General features: G+C 35.7%; 1 protein-coding gene across 2 annotated transcripts in view; it reads right to left on the bottom strand.

Moving 5' to 3' along the window:
* Window positions 1-23,335, bottom strand: part of ATG2B (autophagy related 2B) — a 46,235-nt gene that overhangs the window by 13,700 nt on the left and 9,200 nt on the right. Inside the window, exons 7-32 of one of the 2 annotated variants that reach the window (XM_033061924.2) lie at window positions 23,153-23,249; window positions 21,924-22,106; window positions 21,108-21,262; window positions 20,324-20,435; window positions 19,908-20,169; window positions 18,895-19,045; window positions 18,266-18,358; window positions 17,910-18,098; window positions 16,513-16,786; window positions 15,260-15,365; window positions 14,038-14,230; window positions 13,721-13,863; window positions 12,493-12,650; window positions 12,064-12,236; window positions 11,613-11,763; window positions 10,593-10,792; window positions 9,730-9,810; window positions 6,717-6,823; window positions 6,362-6,454; window positions 5,472-5,542; window positions 4,420-4,496; window positions 4,014-4,184; window positions 3,391-3,532; window positions 2,406-2,608; window positions 1,285-1,511; window positions 562-670 (exon numbers count right to left, since the gene is read on the bottom strand). In XM_033061924.2, the coding sequence (XP_032917815.1) occupies window positions 562-670; window positions 1,285-1,511; window positions 2,406-2,608; window positions 3,391-3,532; window positions 4,014-4,184; window positions 4,420-4,496; window positions 5,472-5,542; window positions 6,362-6,454; window positions 6,717-6,823; window positions 9,730-9,810; window positions 10,593-10,792; window positions 11,613-11,763; window positions 12,064-12,236; window positions 12,493-12,650; window positions 13,721-13,863; window positions 14,038-14,230; window positions 15,260-15,365; window positions 16,513-16,786; window positions 17,910-18,098; window positions 18,266-18,358; window positions 18,895-19,045; window positions 19,908-20,169; window positions 20,324-20,435; window positions 21,108-21,262; window positions 21,924-22,106; window positions 23,153-23,249 (3,921 nt within the window). The remainder of the gene's footprint in view (window positions 1-561; window positions 671-1,284; window positions 1,512-2,405; window positions 2,609-3,390; window positions 3,533-4,013; window positions 4,185-4,419; window positions 4,497-5,471; window positions 5,543-6,361; window positions 6,455-6,716; window positions 6,824-9,729; window positions 9,811-10,592; window positions 10,793-11,612; window positions 11,764-12,063; window positions 12,237-12,492; window positions 12,651-13,720; window positions 13,864-14,037; window positions 14,231-15,259; window positions 15,366-16,512; window positions 16,787-17,909; window positions 18,099-18,265; window positions 18,359-18,894; window positions 19,046-19,907; window positions 20,170-20,323; window positions 20,436-21,107; window positions 21,263-21,923; window positions 22,107-23,152; window positions 23,250-23,335) is intronic. The other variant, XM_033061925.1, reaches the window with a different exon arrangement.

Raw genomic sequence — 23,335 nt, 5'->3', positions numbered from 1 at the left:
CTCCTTGCCAATATTATTCACAGCACCAGAAAAAAGCATTTAGTTCCTATGTTAGAGCTAAGCATAGCCTTAAAAACAACAGTAAGATATTTACACCTGAAAGGTGCTAAATATGTTAGGGGAATAACTATTTACTCTGATATAACTAGATGTTATTTCATATCCAATTATCAAACTGATACACTGAAGATTCTCAACAGATCTATGTCTTGCTTATTTTGTTAGAACAGTTAATTTCATAACAGGCATACATATTCATAATGGAAATAAAGAGAAAAACAGAAGAGCAGTTGCAAAACTTGACTACAAAAAAAAAAAACTTTTAAGAATATTGTACTGAATGTCCTCCATCTTTGGAAACAAACTTATTCAGCAAGTAAGTACTATGCTAATATTAACAGTATTTGTTGAACAAATTCTACATTCAACACCATCAAAGTGATTGCTTAGATGCAGATACTGTTGAAAGAAATAGTACTGAATTTTAAATGGAAAGTTGTTACCAAAGGAGTGTAGATACCTACACACAGAGTTATGGCTGAAGCTGTTTCTGTTACTCACCTTGCTTAATTGTATTTCCATTAGGAAGTCTGGGTTTCTTCCTCTTCCTCCACATGCTGCATTCCGCCCATGCCTTGTTGGTGTATGAGAAGGAGAACTATGGGGACTTCTGGGGAAATAAAAAGGAAAAATACACTTTTGCAGATTAAAGTTCTCAGTGTTAATCTAAAACTAAATGCACTGAACAGAACTTATTAGTATTTTAATTACATTTTTTTAAATCAAAATTATGTTATTGTTAACCAAATTTCTTTTTATTCAAATAATACACACCTAAGCAGAATTCCAGATGCATGTATCCCACCAAATAAAACATTTCCTTATTTTGACTGTAATAATTTTATTCTCTAGCTCACATGACATCCTGTAAATTTAACTCTTATGGTCTTCAATTCCTGATCTCTTCAGGAAAATCTCATTACTAATATTACCCTCAAATAAAATCCATCCCTCCACTTCCCTCCAAAAATCAGCAAAATCAAATCCAGCCTGTCCAGGTTAAGACACAGGAAAAATACAATCTGATGTGTGGAGTTAAACAGAATAAGAATCTGGACAATCTTTAAGATCCCTTCCAACCCAAACCATTCTGTGACTGATTCCTTTTGAGAAGAGAGTCATGAAGCAAGCAAGGAAGACTAGACATTGAACATTAAAATTACTCCAAAAGAAGATAAAGCACTTCTAAATTTTCCAATCCACATAATTAAATCAAATACTTACATGAAACTTTTAGCTGGAGAAGTCGGTGGTGCAGTCCCAAAATCCCTTCCACCATAAAGATGCCAAATAAGAGATATTTCCTTTACAACATAGCGTACCAGAGGAACAGGAAAATGAAGGGGAGCTTTGCTTGTATCCGTTTTTTTAATAGGTTGACTGAAATGATTTTCCTTTATGATAATTGCATCATCAACCATTATTTTTATAACTGGCTCTTCCTCTTTTTCCTAATTAAAAAAAGCATATAGCATTGAGAAGGTGAAATCTGCTTTGAGACATCTCATTCCTTCCTATGAAAATGTCTCTGTATTTCTTCTAAAGCATATACAACATATGATCCCTTAAGAAAAGTTTCTTATAAAGTACAGACAAAAGCATATGAAAAAAAAGTAGAAGCTGCAAAGTTAAAAGCAACAATAAAAAAACCCCAAAACAAAACAAAAAACTTCCCCACCCAAACTATAAACAAAACCAAGTACCAGTTGAAAGCAAAGAAAACCACAGAAGAGCCCAGGTTGCCCTATTAGCACTTTTGGAAAGAAACAACCTCAACTATAACTGGGAAAATGCAGTTTCTAATCAGGAAGATCAGAAAACCCAGGAACTGCTTCTGTCTATTAAGAATACCAACAGACAAAATACAGAGGACAGTCATTGCTGTAAAGTGACACACAAGATTTTTCTGAGGTTTGGCAAGGATCTTAGGTCCATATAAACATTGAGAGTTTAGATTAAGAGAGAAATGAACAAAGGATTAGAACATGTGCAAAGCTGCTGTTTTGATATATGCTGGTTTTTGCTTAACAGTTTTTTTCCTAACTATGCCATTATTGTAAGTCAGTATGACTGCGATTAAACATGACTAGAATGTAGGAAAACTGTCAATACAGTTTAGTCTGACATTTAGATCAGAACAATTACACAGTGCAGAGATACAGAAAAATAATATCTATTTGAAAACACTTGCACTCATTCCTAATAGTAACAACGCATAAATTGCTTTCAAACAGAAAAGCATCACTAAGCAATCACAGAAATCTGTCCAGGTTTTACATAGGCTTTTCTCTAACACAGTTTATATATGGATTTTGGGTTTTTTAGTAATTTTCAAAGGATCTTACAGCAACAGCAACTTTAGGAGCAAAAAGAATGCAGAAATCATCACTTTCTGCTGGAACATCTCCCATGGCCTCGCTTAACAGGTGATGAGTAAATGAAGCATAAGTGGGACTTGGCTCTTGTGAGGCATTTCCACTTTCATCTGGAAACAGGAAGAGATCTGAACAAGATGGTTCCTGAGTTTGACATTTGTCATCCAAAGCTCCTGGGAGTTAAAGAAGAGTGAAGAAAAAATTTGTTTCAGTGTAAAAATCCTTGCAAAATACAAAAATTATGTAAACTAATGTTTGCTACACTTCAGCTGTATCAAGGAAGTTTGTTTATTTTATCTTGAATCAATTCCCACTATAAATAATATACAATTCTCAGGTTTCTCATTCTGGTAGTAAGACCACAGCATAGAAACCTTTCAGAACTACAGTGATTGCTCACCTTTTACCACAGGAAAGAAGACCAGACAGCATAGAAATAGTAATGGAATAGAAATCCATTTGAAGTGCAAAATCCTTATCAAATGTAAAGCTGAATTACACTCCAGTCATGATACAGAAGCCATAATCTCATGATAAAATTAACTACCTTGTTCTATCTGCTAATTGAAGAAAATCTTTCTAGCTAGAAGTTCTTCCTGTGACTTGGAACTGTACCATCTTCCTGGACCTCCTTCATACACAGAAGAGAGGTCTTGGATTCCTCCACACTAACTTACACTCCTACAGAATTTGGGGTGTTGACAGAATCCCAGAAAGATTTCTTCCCTACTGCCTTCCATACTTCAGTAATGTGAATTTGACTAGACTCTCAAAGTACTTCTGCATTACTACTATTAAAAACAAGAATCTGTTTTACAGTTCGAAGACTTGAGACATCCTAAGTACCTGCTCCCATTCTTATTGCAGCATCTCTACATACACAAAACTTTGAATCCCACTTTCTTTCCAGAAAAGTTGCACTTTACATGTAGTTAGGCCTACAGAGGATTCTCACCATTAGACTCTTGCTTCATGGCAGAAGCAGTCTGTTGAGTCTCAATTTCTTCCATTGCATCACTCATCAAATCCCGTAAAATCTGCTGCTCTGATTCAGCAAGGCCTGGTCCGTGGGAAGATGGCTGGTTAAAGGTCTCTACCTGTGGGAGAGGAATTATACATAGTTACATTGCAAAAACAACAAATGTCAAAAAAGATTTTGCTAGAACAGCTTGATTCACAGCTCTTATACTGTGAGAAAAAACATCTTGACTTGTTAAATAGTCAAGTGATCTGAAACACCAAGCCGGATGATTCATAAAGTAGGTTAGAACATTATGGTTCAGAGTATTTAGATCATCAGAGTACCTGGACAGTTCACATATGTCCTGGAATTTTCTCCTTTAGATAAGAATAAAGTACAAGAGGTAAACAGCATAATGTCTTAAAATATTTAGTGACCAAAGCAGAAAAAAGGTATTTTTATATTAATAATAAACTCTGAAATATATTTACAATTGTCTCTAATTTGTTAATTTCTTTGCAGAAAATCTCATTATTTGTAAACAGAATGGGGATTAAAATTAAAATATATTACCAAGAAGCAGAAAGTTAAGTTGCTATCATTTTGGCATTATGTACCTTCATTTTTGGCTTGCTAACTCCACGTTTAACTTCTGTCTTAGCAGGTGGATGTAAATCACCATAACTTGCAATATATTGTATGAGATTCATCAGTGCAGCACACGAATCAGAGCAGGTACGAATATGGATTACATCACTGGAACAGTGCAGCTCAAAACGTGGCTTAGTCTAGACAGCAACAATGAAAAAACAAGAAAAAACTACAAATTATCCTAAAGTTCCACTAAAAGGGCATATACACAGTTGTTTTAAAATTATTTTACTTAATTAGTTTAAAAAGGAATTTTAAAAATATAAGTAAACTGAAAAACCTTCTTTGATTTTAAGTATAATAAAGTAATTTGCAAACCACAATCTCTCATGAAGATTTTATATTTTATTTTGTTTGTGATTAAATACTTACTCTTTCTCCCTCAGAATCAGATTTTACTGCTGTAATGGTTAGTTCCAGCAGTCCCATATCCATAACACGAACATAATCTGAAATATGATAATTTTAAAAATTACTAAGAAAATAACAAAACCCTATATACCTATAGTTATGAAACCATTAAAACCAGTACAAGCTTGCAAAGGAATCAAAACTTTTTATATCTCTGCATCATCTTCTTTTATGAGGATTACTTTCAGAGTTAAAGTTTCAGCTACTCGAATCAAGAACGTGAATCTTTTCAGTCCAATGTATCACTCCCACTACCACCATCTGTGTGCAGTGTAATCTTTTAAGATATTTATCTTCATCCCATCTGTGTGAGTTAGAGAAATCAAGGCACACAAAAGCTGAATGACTAAACATTCTATCAGTTTTTCAGCTGAAGTGAGAGAGAACACATGTTCATATTGTACTAATCTTTTGGTGCCATGAATAACTTACTTGTCCTCTTTTGTTGTTTAAACAAAACAGGCATACCTTTACTGTGTCCCCTACTAGAGATCTCTTACCTAAGCTAAATACACATTTGTGGGCACAAGGTTCCATTATTTCTCCAAGTCATTTGTTAAATATTGATTCAAGCTCCTCAGTCCATAAAGGCTCTTACTATTTCAACGAGAACAACCCAGCTGGTATGATTCTTCTCAGAACCTACAACTCTGTGCCACATAGCACCTTCAAAGTTCAACTATTTAGAATATGTATCTCATGAGATCTCTTTTCTAAGAAAATTTCTTTATGTGAAACTCCAGATTTTTAAATATATGCTTTTTCCAATATCCATTATTAAACTGTAACAAGATATTAGAGGAATTGTCAGATGCTTTTCTCTGACATACTTCTGGATCCACAAATCCAAACCAGAGCACTCAGATTTTTATCAACATTGCACTTTCCTCTCATATGAGACTTGCTGTTCCTTATCTCCTCAGTTCTCTTCTTCAATAACCTTTATATATGCTGAATGTAATTCGGTTTCCTTAGGCTCTGGAATTGATTAGTCACGTCTAAACCACCCTCACCTCTATGAAGATTCACCATGACAGTGTTGCACTTGTCAGATAAATGCAAAGCAGCTTCATCTAAAATTATCCTAAAAGACAAAACCAAGATGAAATAAAGATGCTAGAGAAATGTCGTGCAATAAGCAAGTCAAAAGAGATTGACACATAAAAAATATTTTAAAACACAAATATGCCTAGCATATCTTAAATCCAAAATCTTCACTTGAACCTTTTATAATTTTCAAATCTATTGTCAATTAACCACTGTAAGATACTTTCCCCACTGTTAATTATGTATTTCTTATATTTCAATTTATATATTTGATCCTTGCTAGAACAGGAAATAATGCCTTAATTCTTTACACGTATTTCTATTTTTGTCTTTTTCTCTTCTTAATAAAGTTAACAGAACATTTGTTTCAAAGGTCACTTAAAAGCTTTTAACAATAAAAGCAATTAACTTGGTAGTTATTTCACAACAGAAGAGGTAAAATAGAATGAGTATTCAACTGAAGTTGCAAGAAAATCATTAGAAGTTACAGGCATTTTCATTAGTCATTAAATATTCAATTAATTAACACAGCATCTCCAAGTAACAAATTACAAGAAATCTTAAGGTCCTATCCTATTATTTCATAAAATAGACATAACTTCATTTCAGGACATTGCAATCTTATTAAAATTGCAGAATTGCTTGTTGGTAAAGGTTGTAAACCAACTAAAAAGTATAAACAAACAAGATTATTTAACCTAATAAAACAGAAGGATTACATGTGAGCAAAGTGTATTTCAAAAGATGGAAACCAGTGTGATCATTTACACAACATGAATAGTTCTGAGGTTAAAAACCAGACAGGCATTACAAGTTTTCCAGGAGCTTACATGATTCACAATCATTTAAATCATACCTGAGAGTAGAAGAGGATTTATCTACTGCAACACTGCTGGAAATGCTGAAAGTTTCAACAGTAAGTAGAGATCGGACTGGTAAAAACAAGGGCCTAATAACAAATAGGAAAAACAAATTAGTGCTCTTGACCTATTTGGAAGTTCACTTAAAGCCTTATAGGATACCTAACTCCACCTTCCCAGACCTAGGTAAGTCATATCCTACTTTAAATTCCTTCCAGTTAAGCGATCTTTGTAAAGTACTTTTTCCAGAAAATGCCTAAATAAGTATTATTTATAGTATGCAAATTCAAAGATTCCTGAAGGGTAAGTATGTAGCTGCAATGCCAAGCGACATACTTGTATTTTACTTACCTGTAATCAAGAGCACAACTCCACAGATGCACATGAAAAGTTGTAATTGTAGCTGGAGGGTTATATCCCAGAACAGGCTCATCAGAAATATTCAAAAAATATAAAATCTAAAAAAATCACAAACATATTAATACTTCAATATCTGTTAAATTAACAAACAACAACACATCACAGAAGAGAAAAAAGGAAAACCTGTTACAGGTATGACAATAAAATGTTAGATGAGTAGAAGGAAAAGTGGGAACAGCCTCTGACATTTAAAGATGTTTACTCAATATCTTTATAGAGAGAAGCACGGAATTTAAACAAAACAAAAAAAAAAAACCATAAAAACTGGAGTTTCAAAGGTATGGAAAAGACTAATCCACATACACTCAAGTGGCTCCTTGTAACAAAGCTTCACAATGCATTTTTAAAACAGTCGTCTTCATCCCTCTTTGTAGTTGCATTTTCCTTGCTCTCTCTCTGAAAAGTTAACTTTTCTTGTAACACTCTATACTGTTCAAGTTATCTCCAAGTCCTTCTGGAGGGATGGGCATAGGATATACACTCAGAACCATGTGCACATTCACTGTATAAACAGTTTTTTCACATACTACCACATAAAACTAGCTGCTATCCTCTTCTATAGTATCTGTCATAGTTCCCTCTCAAATATATCACACTATAAAAATTCTTAAAGTATTCAAAGCCTAGGGCATACCATCACTGCTAGTCTTTTAACTCTTTCTTCTATCTCTCTCTTTGGACAATTTTTTATTTGATCTTTCCCCCTCCAAAAAAGATTGCCTGTGATGCACTTAGGAATGTTACTTGAGAAAAATTTCATAGAGCAAAGAAGCAACATGGTGTAAAGCAGGCTACACAAACCCAGGGGAATATTATGCCAAGGAGAAAACAATGGCACAGCAGGGTCCAAAGCCCCAAGTTCAGCTCCACACAGTTACACATTAACAATGCATGTAAAAATCAGCATATTACACAGATGGAGGATAAACAAGAGAAGCTTGTGTGTCAAGGGTTACTGTCTGTAACCCAGTATGGGGCAGGTACATGCAAGGACACTGCTCCTGTGCTAATGGCATGTCTTGTCTCATGTGCATGCACACACAGATCTAGGGGTTCCATCCCTGTTTGCTGTGCTCTACCTCTGCATTCACACCTATTACTATAACCTTTCTCATTCAGAAGTGTTTGTGTAAACTGCTACTCACTGCCTCCCCAAAGTCCTTCAACACTGCTATTCCAGCAATACAAAGCAGGAAATGTACAACTGAGAAGTGAGATTTGAGGGATAAAGTGAGCAGAAATGAAAAATACAGAAATGCGTTCAGTATCGCAAGTAACACATTTGCTTGTTTTGAAGGTATTTTTAGATTTCACGATTATAAGCCACACCTGATTATAAGCCACAATACAGAGTGTGATAAAAGGTATCTATTCAATCACCATCTGTTGAGGGTGGGGGCAGTGATCCTTATCTCTGCGGCAGATATTCTGCTAATGGGTCATCCACTGAAACCAGGCAGGGCATTGTTCTTTATCTTTTCACAACCCATCCTTCCTCCAGCCAGTCATTTTCTGCTAATGGCCATTGAGTCCCACTGTGTGACTGATAAAATTACTGCATCCCATTGGAAGTTGCTCCAGCCAGGGGAAAGAGCCCAACATTTCTTACCAAGATAAAAACAGAGGTTTTGGGACACTAAGGTTGCCCCTTTCTCCACTGGACTCCAGAGGAAAACTGGATTTCTCCACATCACCACTGGACCTCCAGAGGGAAACTGCACCTTGTACAGGAGCACTGCTTCAACTGAATCACATCTGTCACTGCAGGAGGATGCAGCCACCATTTAATGGGACTGCTACCAACACCCTGCCTGACGGGGTGTCAGGTTGTGCTCTGACTTTGTCAGGGTTTGGAGTTTGTTTCTTTGTAGTACTGTATTTCTATTTTAATTTCCCTAGTAAAGAACTGTTATTCCTAATTCCCATATCTTTGCCTGAAAGCCCCTTGATTTCAAAATGATAATAATTTGGAGGGAGGGGGTTTACATTCTCCATTTCAAAGAGAAGCTCCTGGCTTTCTCAGCAGACACCTGTCCTCCAAACTAAAACAGCAACTTTTCGTTCTTTGTCCATATATAAGCCGCACCTGATTATAAGCTGCATTTCGAGTTCAGACCAAAATTTTAGTCAAAATGGTGCCGCTTATAATCGTGAAATCACTGTAATTACATACTTGAATGGTATTGCACTACTGAGATTTTTCATTTGAATTTTAAACAAAACCCAAACCCCAACCCCCAACAGAATGAAGCAAGCCCCCACCAAAAGCCTCCCTGAAATGTTGTGGACAGAAAGTTGAGAGGAATAGTACCAAGCGAAGAGACAAGAAATAATTTACAGTAATTTCACGACTATAAGGCGCAACCTTTTGACTAAAATTTTCCCTTGAACCCGGAAGTGCACCTTATAGTCTGGTGCGCCTTATCTGATGGACAAAGTTGCGACATTTGCCACCCCGAAGTGTGAGCCGTGAGGGGAGCCGGCAGTGCCGCGGTAGCTGGGTGGAGGTGGGCCAGGGGGCCCGTGGCACCGCCCCTCCCGGGTCCAGGCGGGCCCGGGGGCCAATGGTTGCTGGGTGGGGGCAGGGCCTCGGCCAGCAACCGCATGGGGGGAGCTGGGGGTGGATCCTTGCTGCAAAAAAAAAAAAGTGCGCCCTATAGTCCGGTGCATCTTATATGATCTACAAAGTTGTGAATTTTGCCGACTCCCGGTGAGTGCGCCTTATAGTCCGGTGCGCCTTATGGTCATGAAATTACTGTAAAAGTAAGATTATCATCTGCCAATAGCCTCAAAGAGAGAGAAAAGAAAGAATAATACTTTCAGGAGCAGAGTATGATTATACTGCACAGCCTAACACCAAGATTTTCAATCAAGATTTAGCTTGATAGTTAAGGCAATGAGACTAAAATTGAAGATGCAGCCAAGCAAACAGCAGCAACCTGACCTGTTCATGCCAGCTTAAACCAGAAGGCAGTACTCGGTGCTGAAGGGTGGCTCCTCGTAGTCCAACAGCAACCAGAAATTCCTGCACAACAAAGTGACATGAAACACATGTAACTATTTCACATCTGGATAATGAAACAGTGTCATCCTTCTGCACTCAAAAATCTCCTGGTGTCTAGGAAAACCCTGCTTCCCAATACAGGAACCTGGAAAACACAGTATCATACTTTTTGCAATAGGGTAGTATAGAAACGGTAGCCTTGTGGTGGTAGGAAGGAAGGCTGCCTGTACATTTACTCTGGGATTCAGCAAAAATTACCAGGAGTACCAACCCAAAGTAGTTCACACGTGAGACAACTGAACTCCAACAACATTTTGCTGGTCTGCGGAACCCTTCTTTAGACAACTCAACCAACCTGTTTGTCACCGCTACGCCACCTAAGAGGTCATCTTTCAGCCACACTAATGAATGCTACTGTCATTTACCAGTCCCATTCCAAATAGGTAAGCAAAGGTTGCCTATTAGATGACACTGCTATTTAACTGCAGCGTAAGTCTGCGTTTGTTCTTGCCTGTTTTGTCTTCAGAGAAACTCAACAAAAACAAACAAAAAAGTCAACTGTTCAAAAAATGCATTCAATAAAGAAATAGCGTGATCAGCAAAATGAAGCATTGGAAGAACTAGTAAATTAAGCTGTTGTTTAAATTTTATAATCCACCCAAAAGATTCTAATATAAAATTACAGTTTGAAAATTAATGTCTTGGAACTACATGGTTTCCTCATCTATAACCCTAACTCCATATCTAGATGCTTCCATATAAACTGAGATAACTCAACTAGTAAAAGTACAAATAACACAAACCTTTGTATTGCTCTCTATTTTATCCGACTGGATTTTGACTGCAACAGTCAGCATACTTGGACTATCCACTCCTACACCATCTGAAGTGGTCCTACTAAGACCATCTTCTTCAGAAAAACAAATAGTAGGCTCTAACCAATGGGGACGTATTGTGCTGGGCAGTCGTACTTCAGAGGAAGGGACGACTCCATCTACCAAACCTGCAAAGAGATTTGGCAATGAATTACCAAAGTTGTTACTGATGAAGAGTTAAGGAAAATCCTTTTTATGCTTAATGCTTACAAAATTATTTTAATTACCAAAGTTAGTCATGCACAACCAAGAACTGTGAAGGGAAGTTCATGGGTGAGCCAATATTTAAAACCATAGTTCTAGCCATAATATTCAGTGTGGCTATTAGGGATTGAGTTTATTTGCCCAACAAAGTAGCAAAGATGAAACAAATGTCAGAAATCTCCTACAGGTTACATGGAGGAACACGTGTCTCTTCTTCATTTTATGAGGCAGTGCCAGCCTAATATTTAAACACACAGTAACTAAGCCTTGCACTGAAACATGAGTACCACTGATGCAGAGGCATTTGAGGGGAAAACCTTAAAAGATTTAGCTACATGGAGGTTACCAGACACAGACAAATTGCACAGTCAAAATTCTTCACCTCTAGACTACAACTAGCTACTCGGGAAAAATACAGCAGTCACTGGTAGCTTTTTCAATTGAACAACCAATAACATGCAGGAAGAGTGTATTTTCATAGTAAAGAATAGACTGTACAGGTAATGTGCTAGAGGATCACAATATCTCTAAAGACCAGTAGTTGTCTGTAAAGTTGCAGCTAAACTATAACTAAATACAGCTATAATGAAGTTGCATTATTGTAGCATTTAGAAACATTAGCCATAAATTACATTCATTGTGCAAATTATGCACTATGAGAGAAAAGAGAAAAAAAATACAGCCTTTTCCATAAAAAGCTTCAACCTTAGTTAATTTAAAATTTAGTCCCAATCCCATCCCTACCTTGATGATATAAATTGAGGCTGCTAGAATGGAGACAAACATAGTGTCTGTCCTCAAAGCCTTCATATTTAGTCACACTGAAAAGGGAACCGCTGTTGAACTCAAACCAAAATTCACCATATTTTCCTTCCAGTGTATTTCCATCATCCTGCTGAAGGAAGAACAGAAACAATAAAATTATTGTTTGTTGAGTTTGCTGCATTTAGGCAGTCTAAACTAACACAACACTTGCTACCAATAAATGTTTTCCCGCTTGCATTTCAGTTATTCTCACGTGAAGCAAAATAAATAGAATTTGCAAAATATGTGTTGCATTACTGCCTAGTTATAGTTACACGAAGATTACAGAATTACTATTAAAAGCACTACCTCCTTCCAGTTCAGTACATACAGCATGAAGGGGATACGTGGTCAAAACAACAAAGAACTTATTCCAGTCCCAGTGCCTCACCTTCACATCTGTGAATATTGACACTAATCCATGTGTCACATTTAGCAGAACAGACAGAAAGCTTTGTGAGTTCTTATTCTGTGAGTCAATCTTTTTCCTTCTGCGCGAACGATAGTTTGGATCAACAGTGGAATAATATTGTAGTGTCTCTTCCTCAGATCCACTTTCATCATCTAATGGATAAAATTAAGAACAACTCATTCTCTAGCTAGTACACATACTATGCCAATAACTCACTGTTTCTCCATTGGTGATGCAATTCAATTTCACACTTATTTTATCCAATTAAACAGTAATCCTCCTTTTTTCTTCCCCTTTGGTTTATGTTTTCTCATAAGTATACAAAATCTTTCCACTAACACCTTAATCACTTCAGCCAATTATGCTTCCAAAGCACTATAGTTCTAGAAGATTTATTAAGAGTATTACCATAATGAACTGCAGATTTAAATTGACTAAAGCTGTCTTTGCTGAAAGTGTTGATGAGCTGGCTGGCCACAGATAGTCCAACACCATAAGAAAGGTTTTCAAATGTTTCTACAGGAGATGGAGCTGTGGGTTCCCACAACAATAAATCATTGCTGATCCTAGGAAGAAATACATTATCATTACAGAAAATATATGATTATATTCCCATTTTGTATGTATTGTCAGTCAAGCATAATTCCTTCAGCAGACTTTATATAACATTTTAGATTCCATAACAAATAGAGAAAATAAAGTTCACGAGCACAAAAACAATAATACATTAATGAGTAAAAGCAATAATAATTGAAGTATTTTTTATTCTGTAATTATGGTATGCACATATCAAAATCTAACATGTGACAGTGACCCAAAAGCCTCTATAAATAGGAATCTATTAGCTCAGAAGATTGGAGGGGGAGTTGAGAAAATTCTGCTTTGATCACATCAATTTTTAACTAAGTTTCAGGAAACACTCATTTTTTCAGATTTCAAGTGAGTGTGTCTGTCAGGGTAAACACATGTGACATTCAGTACAGAAATACTACAACAGAAATTTAGAAGTGAAATTACTCAAAGAAAAGTAATACCTGTCAGACTACAATAGATCAGCATCTCTCTTACATACTGCACAGCACAGTAACAATCCAGGAGCATTTTGTTCTTTCAGACAGCAAGCTAACAAAAAGAAATGGTGAACTCCCATCCATAAATTGGGCTTGCTTTCTCTGCACTTTTATAAACCTTTGTTAGCCTTATAAAACTGGATTAGGGGATTTTTTCTGACTGCCTTGCAAGCTCTAGATTTTCAGATGGAAAGAATAAAACTGACCACAAGTTTTTGAAGTATAATAATCTGTTTAAAGAAGAAATCAGAAAGATTAAAACAAAATGTAACACTGCAGAAAGATCTGAACAAAGTATTCACTGAGAGCCAAAGACTATGTAGCTCCACCCTTTGTTCACAAAATCTGCCAAACACCTTTTAGCAGACAGTTGCCGTGCCACTAATCAGATGCACGACACAATGGTCTCATATTAACCTGGAAAAATATTTATATAGCACTTTGTGTTTTTAACTAAACTATACAAATGAGTTCCTGCTGTACCTTCTTAGTCAATTGCATTTATCACAAGTGACACAGAACTGGGAGTACAGGTCACAGTAACCAAGCAAAACAATTATACTTGCCTGTTGTAAAGCTTTTCATAAAAGCTTTTACTTGGTAGTGTTAAGTGAATGTTTGGTAACATGAGTTCCAGTACATAATGAGAATTGCTAATTGTTTTATCCTGAAACTCAGTCATTTCAACTACATCTCCTGGCATCACCATCTGAAAGCAAAAAGGAAAAAATTCTCAAGTTAAAAAAAAAAACCCTAACAAACCACCACAAAAACCCCAAAGAGAAACCAAAAGTGGAAGCCAGAAGTTGCATGTAAAGTAGTATTGAGAAGGTATTCGTTCTTTCTATCATAAGCACAAAGGAATAACAGAGTTATATAGTACCTCTTCATTTTCAAACATGACCCTACGAGAAGAAAATGGAGAAGGCTCTGGTCTTCTAATATCACAGACATCCTTCAAAGAATGAGACCCTCCTTCTTCTTCCTCTTGAAAGTTATTATCACCTTCTTCCTCCTCAGCTGCTATCCTTTCCAGAATAGAGTGCACAGCCAGAGGGTTTATTTTCAATACAATCCTGACATTGGAGAAGGTATGTAGAATAAGCCATTAGAGAGTCTTATAACATTTACATATTTGCTCTGTCACATGTCCACTAATTCTACTGGCTTGCCATTAAATATACATGGACTTAACACCTCAAAAGTCCAGGGACATTTTATTGGATAATAACATATTTTATTACCCAAAGCAATACTACTAAAAAAAAAAAATTAACTTATATGCACAAAGGGACATGGAAAAGGTACCACCAGGTGAAAGAAAATGTTAAGTGTCTACTTTCTTCAAGTCTATCAGGTGACCGTACAGGTGACCCAAGAAAAACCTAGCACTCTCCCAAAAAAAAAAAAAAAAGCTTGTTCCAGTAGACCATTAACAGCTACAAAAAATGCTCTACTGCATGGTGTAGCTTCTTATGTATAAACACTGTTACAGAAAAATTTATTTGTGCCATTATAAAAGAAAAAATGTCCATATAAACTTGCTGTCAGAAAGCCAATAAATATTGTGGCAAAAAATGTACACAGCAAATTCTGTAGCAAATCTAAAATTTAAACATCTTAGTATATGCTTCAGCTGCCAGGTCCTTCTTTTCAGTAAGTCTGAAGCACTGCATTGCCTTACACGCAACATAAGTTGCAGTAATTCAGTCACAATATCATTATTCTTACTATTCTTAATGGCTTGTATTATTTTGAGGCGAAATTCAGCTAGGATGGGTTGATTGATATTCAGTCACGAATGCAAGAGGAAAGTAAAACAAAAAAGTTTCAAGTCTCTAATCATTTACCTAACTTTCACTGAAATTTACTCAAGTCTATGCAGAAGACATTTTACATTAAAAATCATACTGTATTATTAAAAATGCAGAAGTTCCAGGGGTTTTTTATAAATTATTGGGGTATTTTCAATAGTTACATGCTCTTTCTTTACAAAATATTTTTAATCATTTACCACACAGGCATTCTAGACTAAAATTGGAAAAAAGACAGTACTTCATAAAAATTTTATCAATCCACATTAAAAACATGAAAATGTATTTTACCGAGGCCAGTCAAAATTGTCTGATGATGATGTTACATCTCCATCTGTGCCACCTGATACCTGAAAAAATTTTACTGGTGTTTCTGCATTATCTTCTTCAAATGAACCTGAATAGAAAGAGATTTTTTAGAAATTAACAGATGAATGACAACTGCTAACTTCAGGTTAGCCACTCCTCAGGCTGGAATCTAACAAGACTAAATAGTCAATGATAACTACTAAGCTACTTAAGCAAATTTTGTCATCTCTTCTTCCAAAAAATTAATACTAACTTTTAGAAACAAAAATTATTTCACACTATTTTCTATCTAGCAGTAGTTAAAAAAATCAGATGCTTCTAATGCATAGATATCTGTATTTACATACAGCATCACTATATTTTGTCACAGCCTTGATTAAATACACAAAATGAGACAGCAGAGAAGACTGCAAATATAAACCAGCCTCATTGATTTATTACTTTGAAAGACATTAGAGGCACGAAATTATTGACGTTTTTCAGTGATAGTTATTTAGGGACTCAATCTCAGCATCACAGCACTCTTAGGGTTGAAAAGGACCTCTGGATATTATCTAGCCCAACCCCTCTGCCAAGGCAGGGTCACCTGGAGCAGGTCACACAGGAACACATCCAAGGTGGGTGCTGAACGTCTCCAGACAGGGAGACTCCCTGACCTGCCCAGTGCTCCATGACCTGTCCAGACTCCATGACACCTGTCCCAGTGCTCTGCCACCCTCAACATACAGTTCTTCCTCACATTAATTTGAAACTTCTTGTGTTCCAGTTTATGGCCATTGCTCCTCGTCCTGTCTCCAGGCACCACTGAAGATAGTCTGGCATCATCCTCTTAACAACTGTCCTTGAGATATTTATACTTTCATGAGATCCCCTCTGAGTCTTCTCTTCTCCAGACTGAATAGGCCCAGCTCCTGCAGTCTCTCATCACATGAAAGATGCTCCAGACCCCTCACTATCTTTGTGGCCTCCACTGGAACCTCTCCAGAAGCCCCTTGTCTTTCTTGCACTGAGGAGCCCAGAACTGGACACAGAGCCTCCCCCCTCCTAATAGTATTGTTTAGACTTATGTTGATATTTAGTACAGAACACAAAACTACAGTAGAGATCTGACATCTACTCCAGACTTCAGGTGGAAAGACATTCCCTGGGTTACTCCATGAGAGGATCTTTCTCTCAACTACATAGCACCTAGGAAAATAAAAAGGGACTTCTGAATACATTATTAACATTCTTACCAGTTAGTTCTTTAAAGGTAAGCTCTAATTTAACTTGTTCTGGAGTTGACCCTCCTATAAATTCAGTTTTAAATTCCATATCTGTAAATTCAAGATGAAGAATCTCCTTCTGAAGTGATTTCTTAAACCATGGTCCTCTTTCCTGATCCGATCGTAGATCAGGTATTGGGAAGCGAACAGAGAGATTTAAGGCTGGGGCAGTGACTTGAACTGAAACTCTACAGTTTGCAGGAGTATGTGAATCATCCAGAAAAACTTCAGTAAATGCTTTGTGCTAAAAAAATAAAACAACAAAAAACACAAGCCAGAGTGAATAAAAAAACCCCTCTGAATTACAGAAAATAGCATTAGAAGTGATTATTTTTGTAAAAGTGACTATTGCAATTTTTTTTCCTCTTAAATTAGATAATGAGAGTACCAAAAAATACCCAGTTGCAGTTAGGAAACACCATGTCCCACACACTTGTTTAAAAACTGCTGTTGTTGGAAACGTAGGAATTACTATAATGTGTATTTATCCCTTTCAGGAAGTCAAGATGTCCGGTTCCTGTTACTTTCACGTCCTTCACATTCTCCAATTTTTACTGATCGTTGAAAGGAATCAAACTTGCATGACAATTAAATTTATAAAAATTATTGAAGTCTTACAATTTTTTAAAATAAGGATTCTCTTAAATAGTTTTTAAAGCTGATTTTTCTGTAATCAGCAAATGTAGCAATAAAATTACATGGAGATTTTTGTTGCTATGCAACAAAATTAATTGCATTAATCATTCCTCAAGTGTTTTAAAAAAAAAGTCATTAAGTTTAATGCTATTGTGACAACCCAAACCAAGGTAAACAAGCTTCAACTTCTTTCTGAGGTCCCAGATCACTAGAATGCAATGCATATGCCTCTCATTCTCTCTGTCACCTACCCCAAAAGCTGGTAATGCACAGCAGAGGCAACTGGGCTGACTGGGACAACTAAAGACTTCAACACAGAAGTGGAATTGTTAGCAACACTTCATATCAGCTGCTCGAGAGCATGATGGGACAGATTAGGGACGAGAAGTCAGTCAAGATTACTCTTTTTTTGCCCAGTTCTCCTTGCTCCAAGAAGCTAAGAACTTATGCAGTTTGTAAGCATCTACCACTGCTTTCAGTCTGTTTTCAAGCACACAATCACTGAATGCAAAATGAGATTGTATCAGATAGTTACTGCTCTGTGGCAGAAGCTGGAAAAAACCAAACAAACCATAGTCAACCAACCAAACAAAAAAAACCCCACACTAAAAAAAAAAATACCTCAGTCACCACAAATCAATCAGAATCAGTAATCTCAGGCTTATTGCCACACTGACTTCCTCCTGCAAAAATACCCAGTAAGTTTATTAATAATTTCACTTTCAACTTACCAGACTTATGTGTTTATTGTAAGAAGCATACATATGAGATGCCATCATCTCCACTGTAGTTAGCTTCTGGGGTTGAAGTAAGGAATTTAATCTGTCTACAATACTAATATCCAGCTCACAAAACACTGGACTTAACTTTATTTGTAACTCTGCTTTCTGCGGAACAGAACTGAGTCTCCCTTGACTACCCTGAAAAAGAAAGAAAAAGCACTAAAATCTTCAACACAACACAGTGAAACAAATTATATTAATTAGGAGTTAAGAACTCTGTTTTACAGTCAATTTTCTGTTTAAATGACCCAAATTACACAGAGGTTATTGTACAGAAACTAGGTCTTTTTAATCTCCCACCTTACCTGAGGTCCTCTATTATCTAAATGCTTATAATGCAGCTGAAGGCATGGCACAGAATGAGAAGCATTTCTTTCTTCAGAATGAAACGTCAGCAGCTTAAGAAAAAAATTGTTAAAAATGTTTAATAAGTAAGAAGGAAAGAGTTGCCACAGGAAAATATATTTATAACATTTTATCTAGAACAGACAGGTAACCCCACACACAAGTCATTGAGCAGAGCCCCAGCTAAGCTGCTTACTCAATCCACATATTCAGCTACCTTACTGGATGTCTCTAACCATTAAAAGAGCCGGAAGAAAAATCACCACCACAAGAAACCTTTGCATTGCTCAACTCCATTGCTTAGTTTTTGGAAAACATTTACTCTAATGCCCAAACCACGTAAAGCATATTTAAAAGAAGTAACTAATGAAGTTTGGCTACTTGGTGTTGTTCCTGTCAGGTATGACAGAAGCTGGGTTCACTATTTGAGCTCAGAATTAAAATAAAAATTTTATCTTAAAACTGTAACATATTTTAAAAACTAACACATATCAAGAAACATTGAAATGACAATCATTTTAAAATCTAGCATTCTCAGACATACAATTAACATCTCTTTTTTATGGAACTCCCTTTATTTTTATCATACCTCTGTATAGTGAGGCTGCATGGAATGAGAGTCAGTAGAAAAAAGGCATTCCAGGAACTCCATATCTCCAATGGATAAGTCAGTACTAAAACTTCGAGAGGCAGTCCTCTGTCTTTGCTCATAAGACACTTTGATGCCAGTACCTATAAACCTGGATTATTAAAATTATTAATTACTAAAAGTAGCCTAAACCGATAACAATGATGAAAAGTCAAGACTTAAGTATGCAAAGGATCACTATAATCCTTTAAAAATCATTAAAACACCGTAATTTCTCCAACTACATGAAAATATCTAATTATAACAGATTTAGCAAAAAGACAATGAAGTTCATGTTACATAATCAACAATGGTCAGCACAGAGAAATTTGTAAAGAACATTTTAGGCATCTAGCCTGAGGTCAGTTCATATAAAACTAACATCCTTAGACAATGAAGAAGTCAAATGTTTCACAAAGCCTAAATTACACACATAAGGTAAAAAAAGTATATACACCCTTAAATATTTTACTACTTAAACTGTACTGGGATGGTAAAAAATTTCTGCAAAAAAAAGACTTTTGTCTGACTTTATCATCTTGTTCTCACTTACGTTTTTTCCCTACTGACATCATATTTTGCACTAAGTAAAACCCTAAATTCCTTCAAGCAGTAATCACTATATTGGAATAATAATAGATCTGTAAAACACAGCTATTTCTAAAGAAATAATTTACTTGATGAACCTTGACTCTCTAGGCTTCTGTCACAGAAACTGTACCTAATTTAGTTCATCTATTACAAAGCTAGGTGATTCTAATGTTTATTCTCCTTTCTTCTGCTGCTTTAATTTTTTTTTAAAAAAGACATCTTGGACAACAGATGTCAAAATTCAAGACTATTTTGAAATTAATAAAGAAGTCTAATGCAATTCAAATATCAAGTGACAATTCCTATGGAAATAAACTTATTTTATTCAAATTTACTTAAAATATATTTCTGTTAATTATATTTATTAATAAGCAAAGTTATACCTAAGGTGATCATGAGAACAAGCTTCTGCAAATACTTCACGGAAGGACAGAAAATCTTCTGTTGAAAACTTAACTGGCTCAATCTTTTCTATTCGGGCAAAGAAATCCCGAGCCATTGGTGTCAATGGGTTAAGGTTCAGTGAACTTTCAGGTGGGGGTAAAGGGTCAATATGAAGTACAGACACTGAGAAAGTTCCAACTGCCAGTCTAAAAAGTAGCTCAGGTCTGGATTCATCCACAGAAACAGATCTGGATGGAATAGCTGAAATACAAAATTAAGTTCACGTAATTTTTCAGCAATAACACATTTATAATATCATCTTACTTTAGATGTTCATTTCTTTTTACCAAGTAGCTGCTTAACAATTCATTTTCATAATTATCTAGGGAGAACTATGTATCTGGTTGTTACTTACATGTCCTTCTTAAGGAAGTCTGGTGAACCATATTGGCTGTTAGTGAGGAACCTCTCGGAGGCTGTAATTCTTGTTTGTTACGATCAAGAAAATCACCCCAAGTTGGTTGCAGCTAAAACAAAAAACAGATATGACCTTAAATTTGCAAAGAGTTGTTAGACATTCAATCAAACATAAATAATTAGGTAAATGAACAAAAAACTCCAACATACATAAACAATCAACAGCATTCCATTCCATGGAGAATTAGTGCTCAACTTATCAACACAGGTATGCTTTACTTTGAGATATGCTTTTTAATTCCACAGGCCTTTAAAGCTGAAGTTGCACTCCCAATGAGCACGTATTTTCTAGTTCCACAACTACTCTCCACGGTTTTCAACATTAAGGTACACAACAGATTTGGAAAACATGGTAATAACAACAGCATAGTGTTTATATTGTTCGAGGGAAAATTTAATACAACAATTTCATACAACATTGCCTGTGTAGTCTATTTTCCAAGAAATCCAGGTGGTACACATGCAGTAATTAAAAAAAAATAAAATCATAAAGGATCCTACATAAGCTTCAAGGCATTTGAAAACACATCTCCTAGCTTATAAATGAGAATAATTCCAATACAATTTCCATAGCAGAAAAGGAATAGTATCAGCTCTAAATATTTCAATTGTTCTAGAATTTTGCAACAGTTCCTGAAATTCTAAGGAATGCAGCAATTACGCAACAGTTTCAGACAGAAGTGTTAATTTCTAAAAGATTCCAAATGCAGTTAATACTATACCACTGTAGTGCTCAGTGGAGATCCTGCTGGTGTAGTTGTGTATGTACTGGTTAAAGACAAGTCTAGATCCATGGTTGGAGGATCTCCAAGAGGTGGAAGGGAGGAAAGGCTGTGGGACATGTCCATTTCAGCCATTGAGAAGAAAACTTCTTCCTCTAGTAGAGAACCACAGATAGAAAAGAGTTATTTACTAATTAAAAAAATCCAAAACTTTATTTCTAACAGAAATGTATTCTTAAGTCCAGAAATCTAACTGCTAGATAGAATAACCAGCTAAATACATAATTTACAGAAGTTCCAAGTTTTCTTGACATGAAACTAGTAGTGTCTATGGGGAGAGATTTAAATAAAAATAAAAAGACCAAAAAACCTCATGAATATTAAAAGTTAAATATCTCATTTTCATATTCAGGTTGGTATAATTTCTATAAATTGATACATTCTCCTTTGGACAAGTCAAAGTATGCCACATTAAAAATAATTAGCAAAAAAGTACTGACAAAAAATCAGATAAACACAGGTGTTACTCTAGATGCAATTTCCTCAACCACACATTTGAAAAGATGTCACGCTCTAGGTGTTTTTAGCATGTTGCATATTAACATAAACTGAACAGTTTTAAGGAAATACTGAATCAAGCCTAGCCTGATATCTGAAGTAGTTAATTTTTTACTGAATTTATAATTAATGGCATATAATCACTTTAAGTCAAAGTTATTTTAATACATAAATTAGTAATATTAAAAAAACAAACAATCAATTTAAACAATCTTAACAACAGGTTATTTGCTATTTTGCATCATCTTTTATACTTGCCACGACTAGAAGGCGTTCTGGCGCTCTCTGTCTCATAGAAGCTTTGCTCAGATGATGCTCCTGCAGATAAAGACTCTTTCCTTAAATAACGCTTCAACTCCATCTGAATCCGATACTCATCCTCCTGTTGCATTGGCCGGTTCTTCCTATCCTTATTTGACAAGTCTATCCTGCTTAGACTCTCTGAATTCAAAAAAAGGACAGAAATCCTACTGTAATTTCCTTAATGGTATCCCTAACAAAATTCAAAAATTAATCTGAAAATGAATCACTGGTGTACGCATTTGAATGTATAGTTATAGATATGTCGGTTATATATCAGATGTGTAGATTTGTGCATTTTGTTGGTTTGAAGGTTTTACTTGTTCAGAACAGATTACTCTCTCCAAGCCATTATTAGCTTCACATCTGATGAAAATATTTCAAGGTTATGTATGCATTGTGTTGGCATATAATACGCATACATTTCTCAGTCAGCTCAAGACTAAGGCCACAACCTCTTAAAGGTTTTACTATTAAGGAATTATTAAAGTTTCAGGTTTGAAGATGACACACAGGAAACTGCATGTAATATTTCTCCAACTGTCCAAAAACAATTAACACATCCAATTAAAAAGTACATCAGTATTAGAAGAATTAAGCACCTACCCAGGATATGACAGACGTTTCGGAAAGATTATCTACCCTAACAAGTGCTGTTACATAAAATAGATGAGGGGAACAAACCAAACCACTCTCACACTTCTACTGCAGTTGAAACACTGCTCTTAATTCTTCACAATTCTTCACAAATACAAACACAATTACAGTCTGTTCTGTATTTTAAGAATTACAGTCGTGTTTCTGTGCCTGTCACTAAAACATAGGACAACACAGAAGCTAAGTTCCTCCTGTGAAACAGAAGCTACAAGAACCAGAATTTGTCTGGTCTCCTGGTTATACCCACCTAGAATTTCCTCATTTCTTGTATTATTATACAGTCATGTGTCAAGCCTTATTTGTGGGGGTTTTTCATTGCTTGCTGTACAGTTTGCAACTCCAGACAATAAATTAATCATAGCCCTAACTCACAGCAGCTATAAAGCATTTTACTAATATCAGATAAAAACTCATAATAATGTATCACCACTTTTTTTTTTTTTCAACTGAGGGAACTTTTTTATCTTGCAAAAACAATTTTTTTTTGTTTCTTGTAATACATATTTAACTTTCACAGAATGTTCACTTGCCTGGTCCAGCAATAGCTGCTACCATGTCCAATAGAAGATGAACCTGCCTTGGTGACAGGAACAGATGTACAGAATCTATTTGTCCATCCACATCCAACTAAAAAGAAAAGGAAAGAATGGTGTGAAGAACACTCACAGAATTTTTGTTTACACAACTTTAATCAATTATTTGGATAATTGATT

Source organism: Catharus ustulatus, chromosome 6 (genome assembly GCF_009819885.2).
Source record: "Catharus ustulatus isolate bCatUst1 chromosome 6, bCatUst1.pri.v2, whole genome shotgun sequence".
Classification (NCBI taxonomy): Eukaryota; Metazoa; Chordata; class Aves; order Passeriformes; family Turdidae; genus Catharus; species Catharus ustulatus.
The sequence above is the reverse complement of the archived record's forward strand: the minus strand, read 5'-3'. Positions and strand labels throughout refer to the sequence as shown.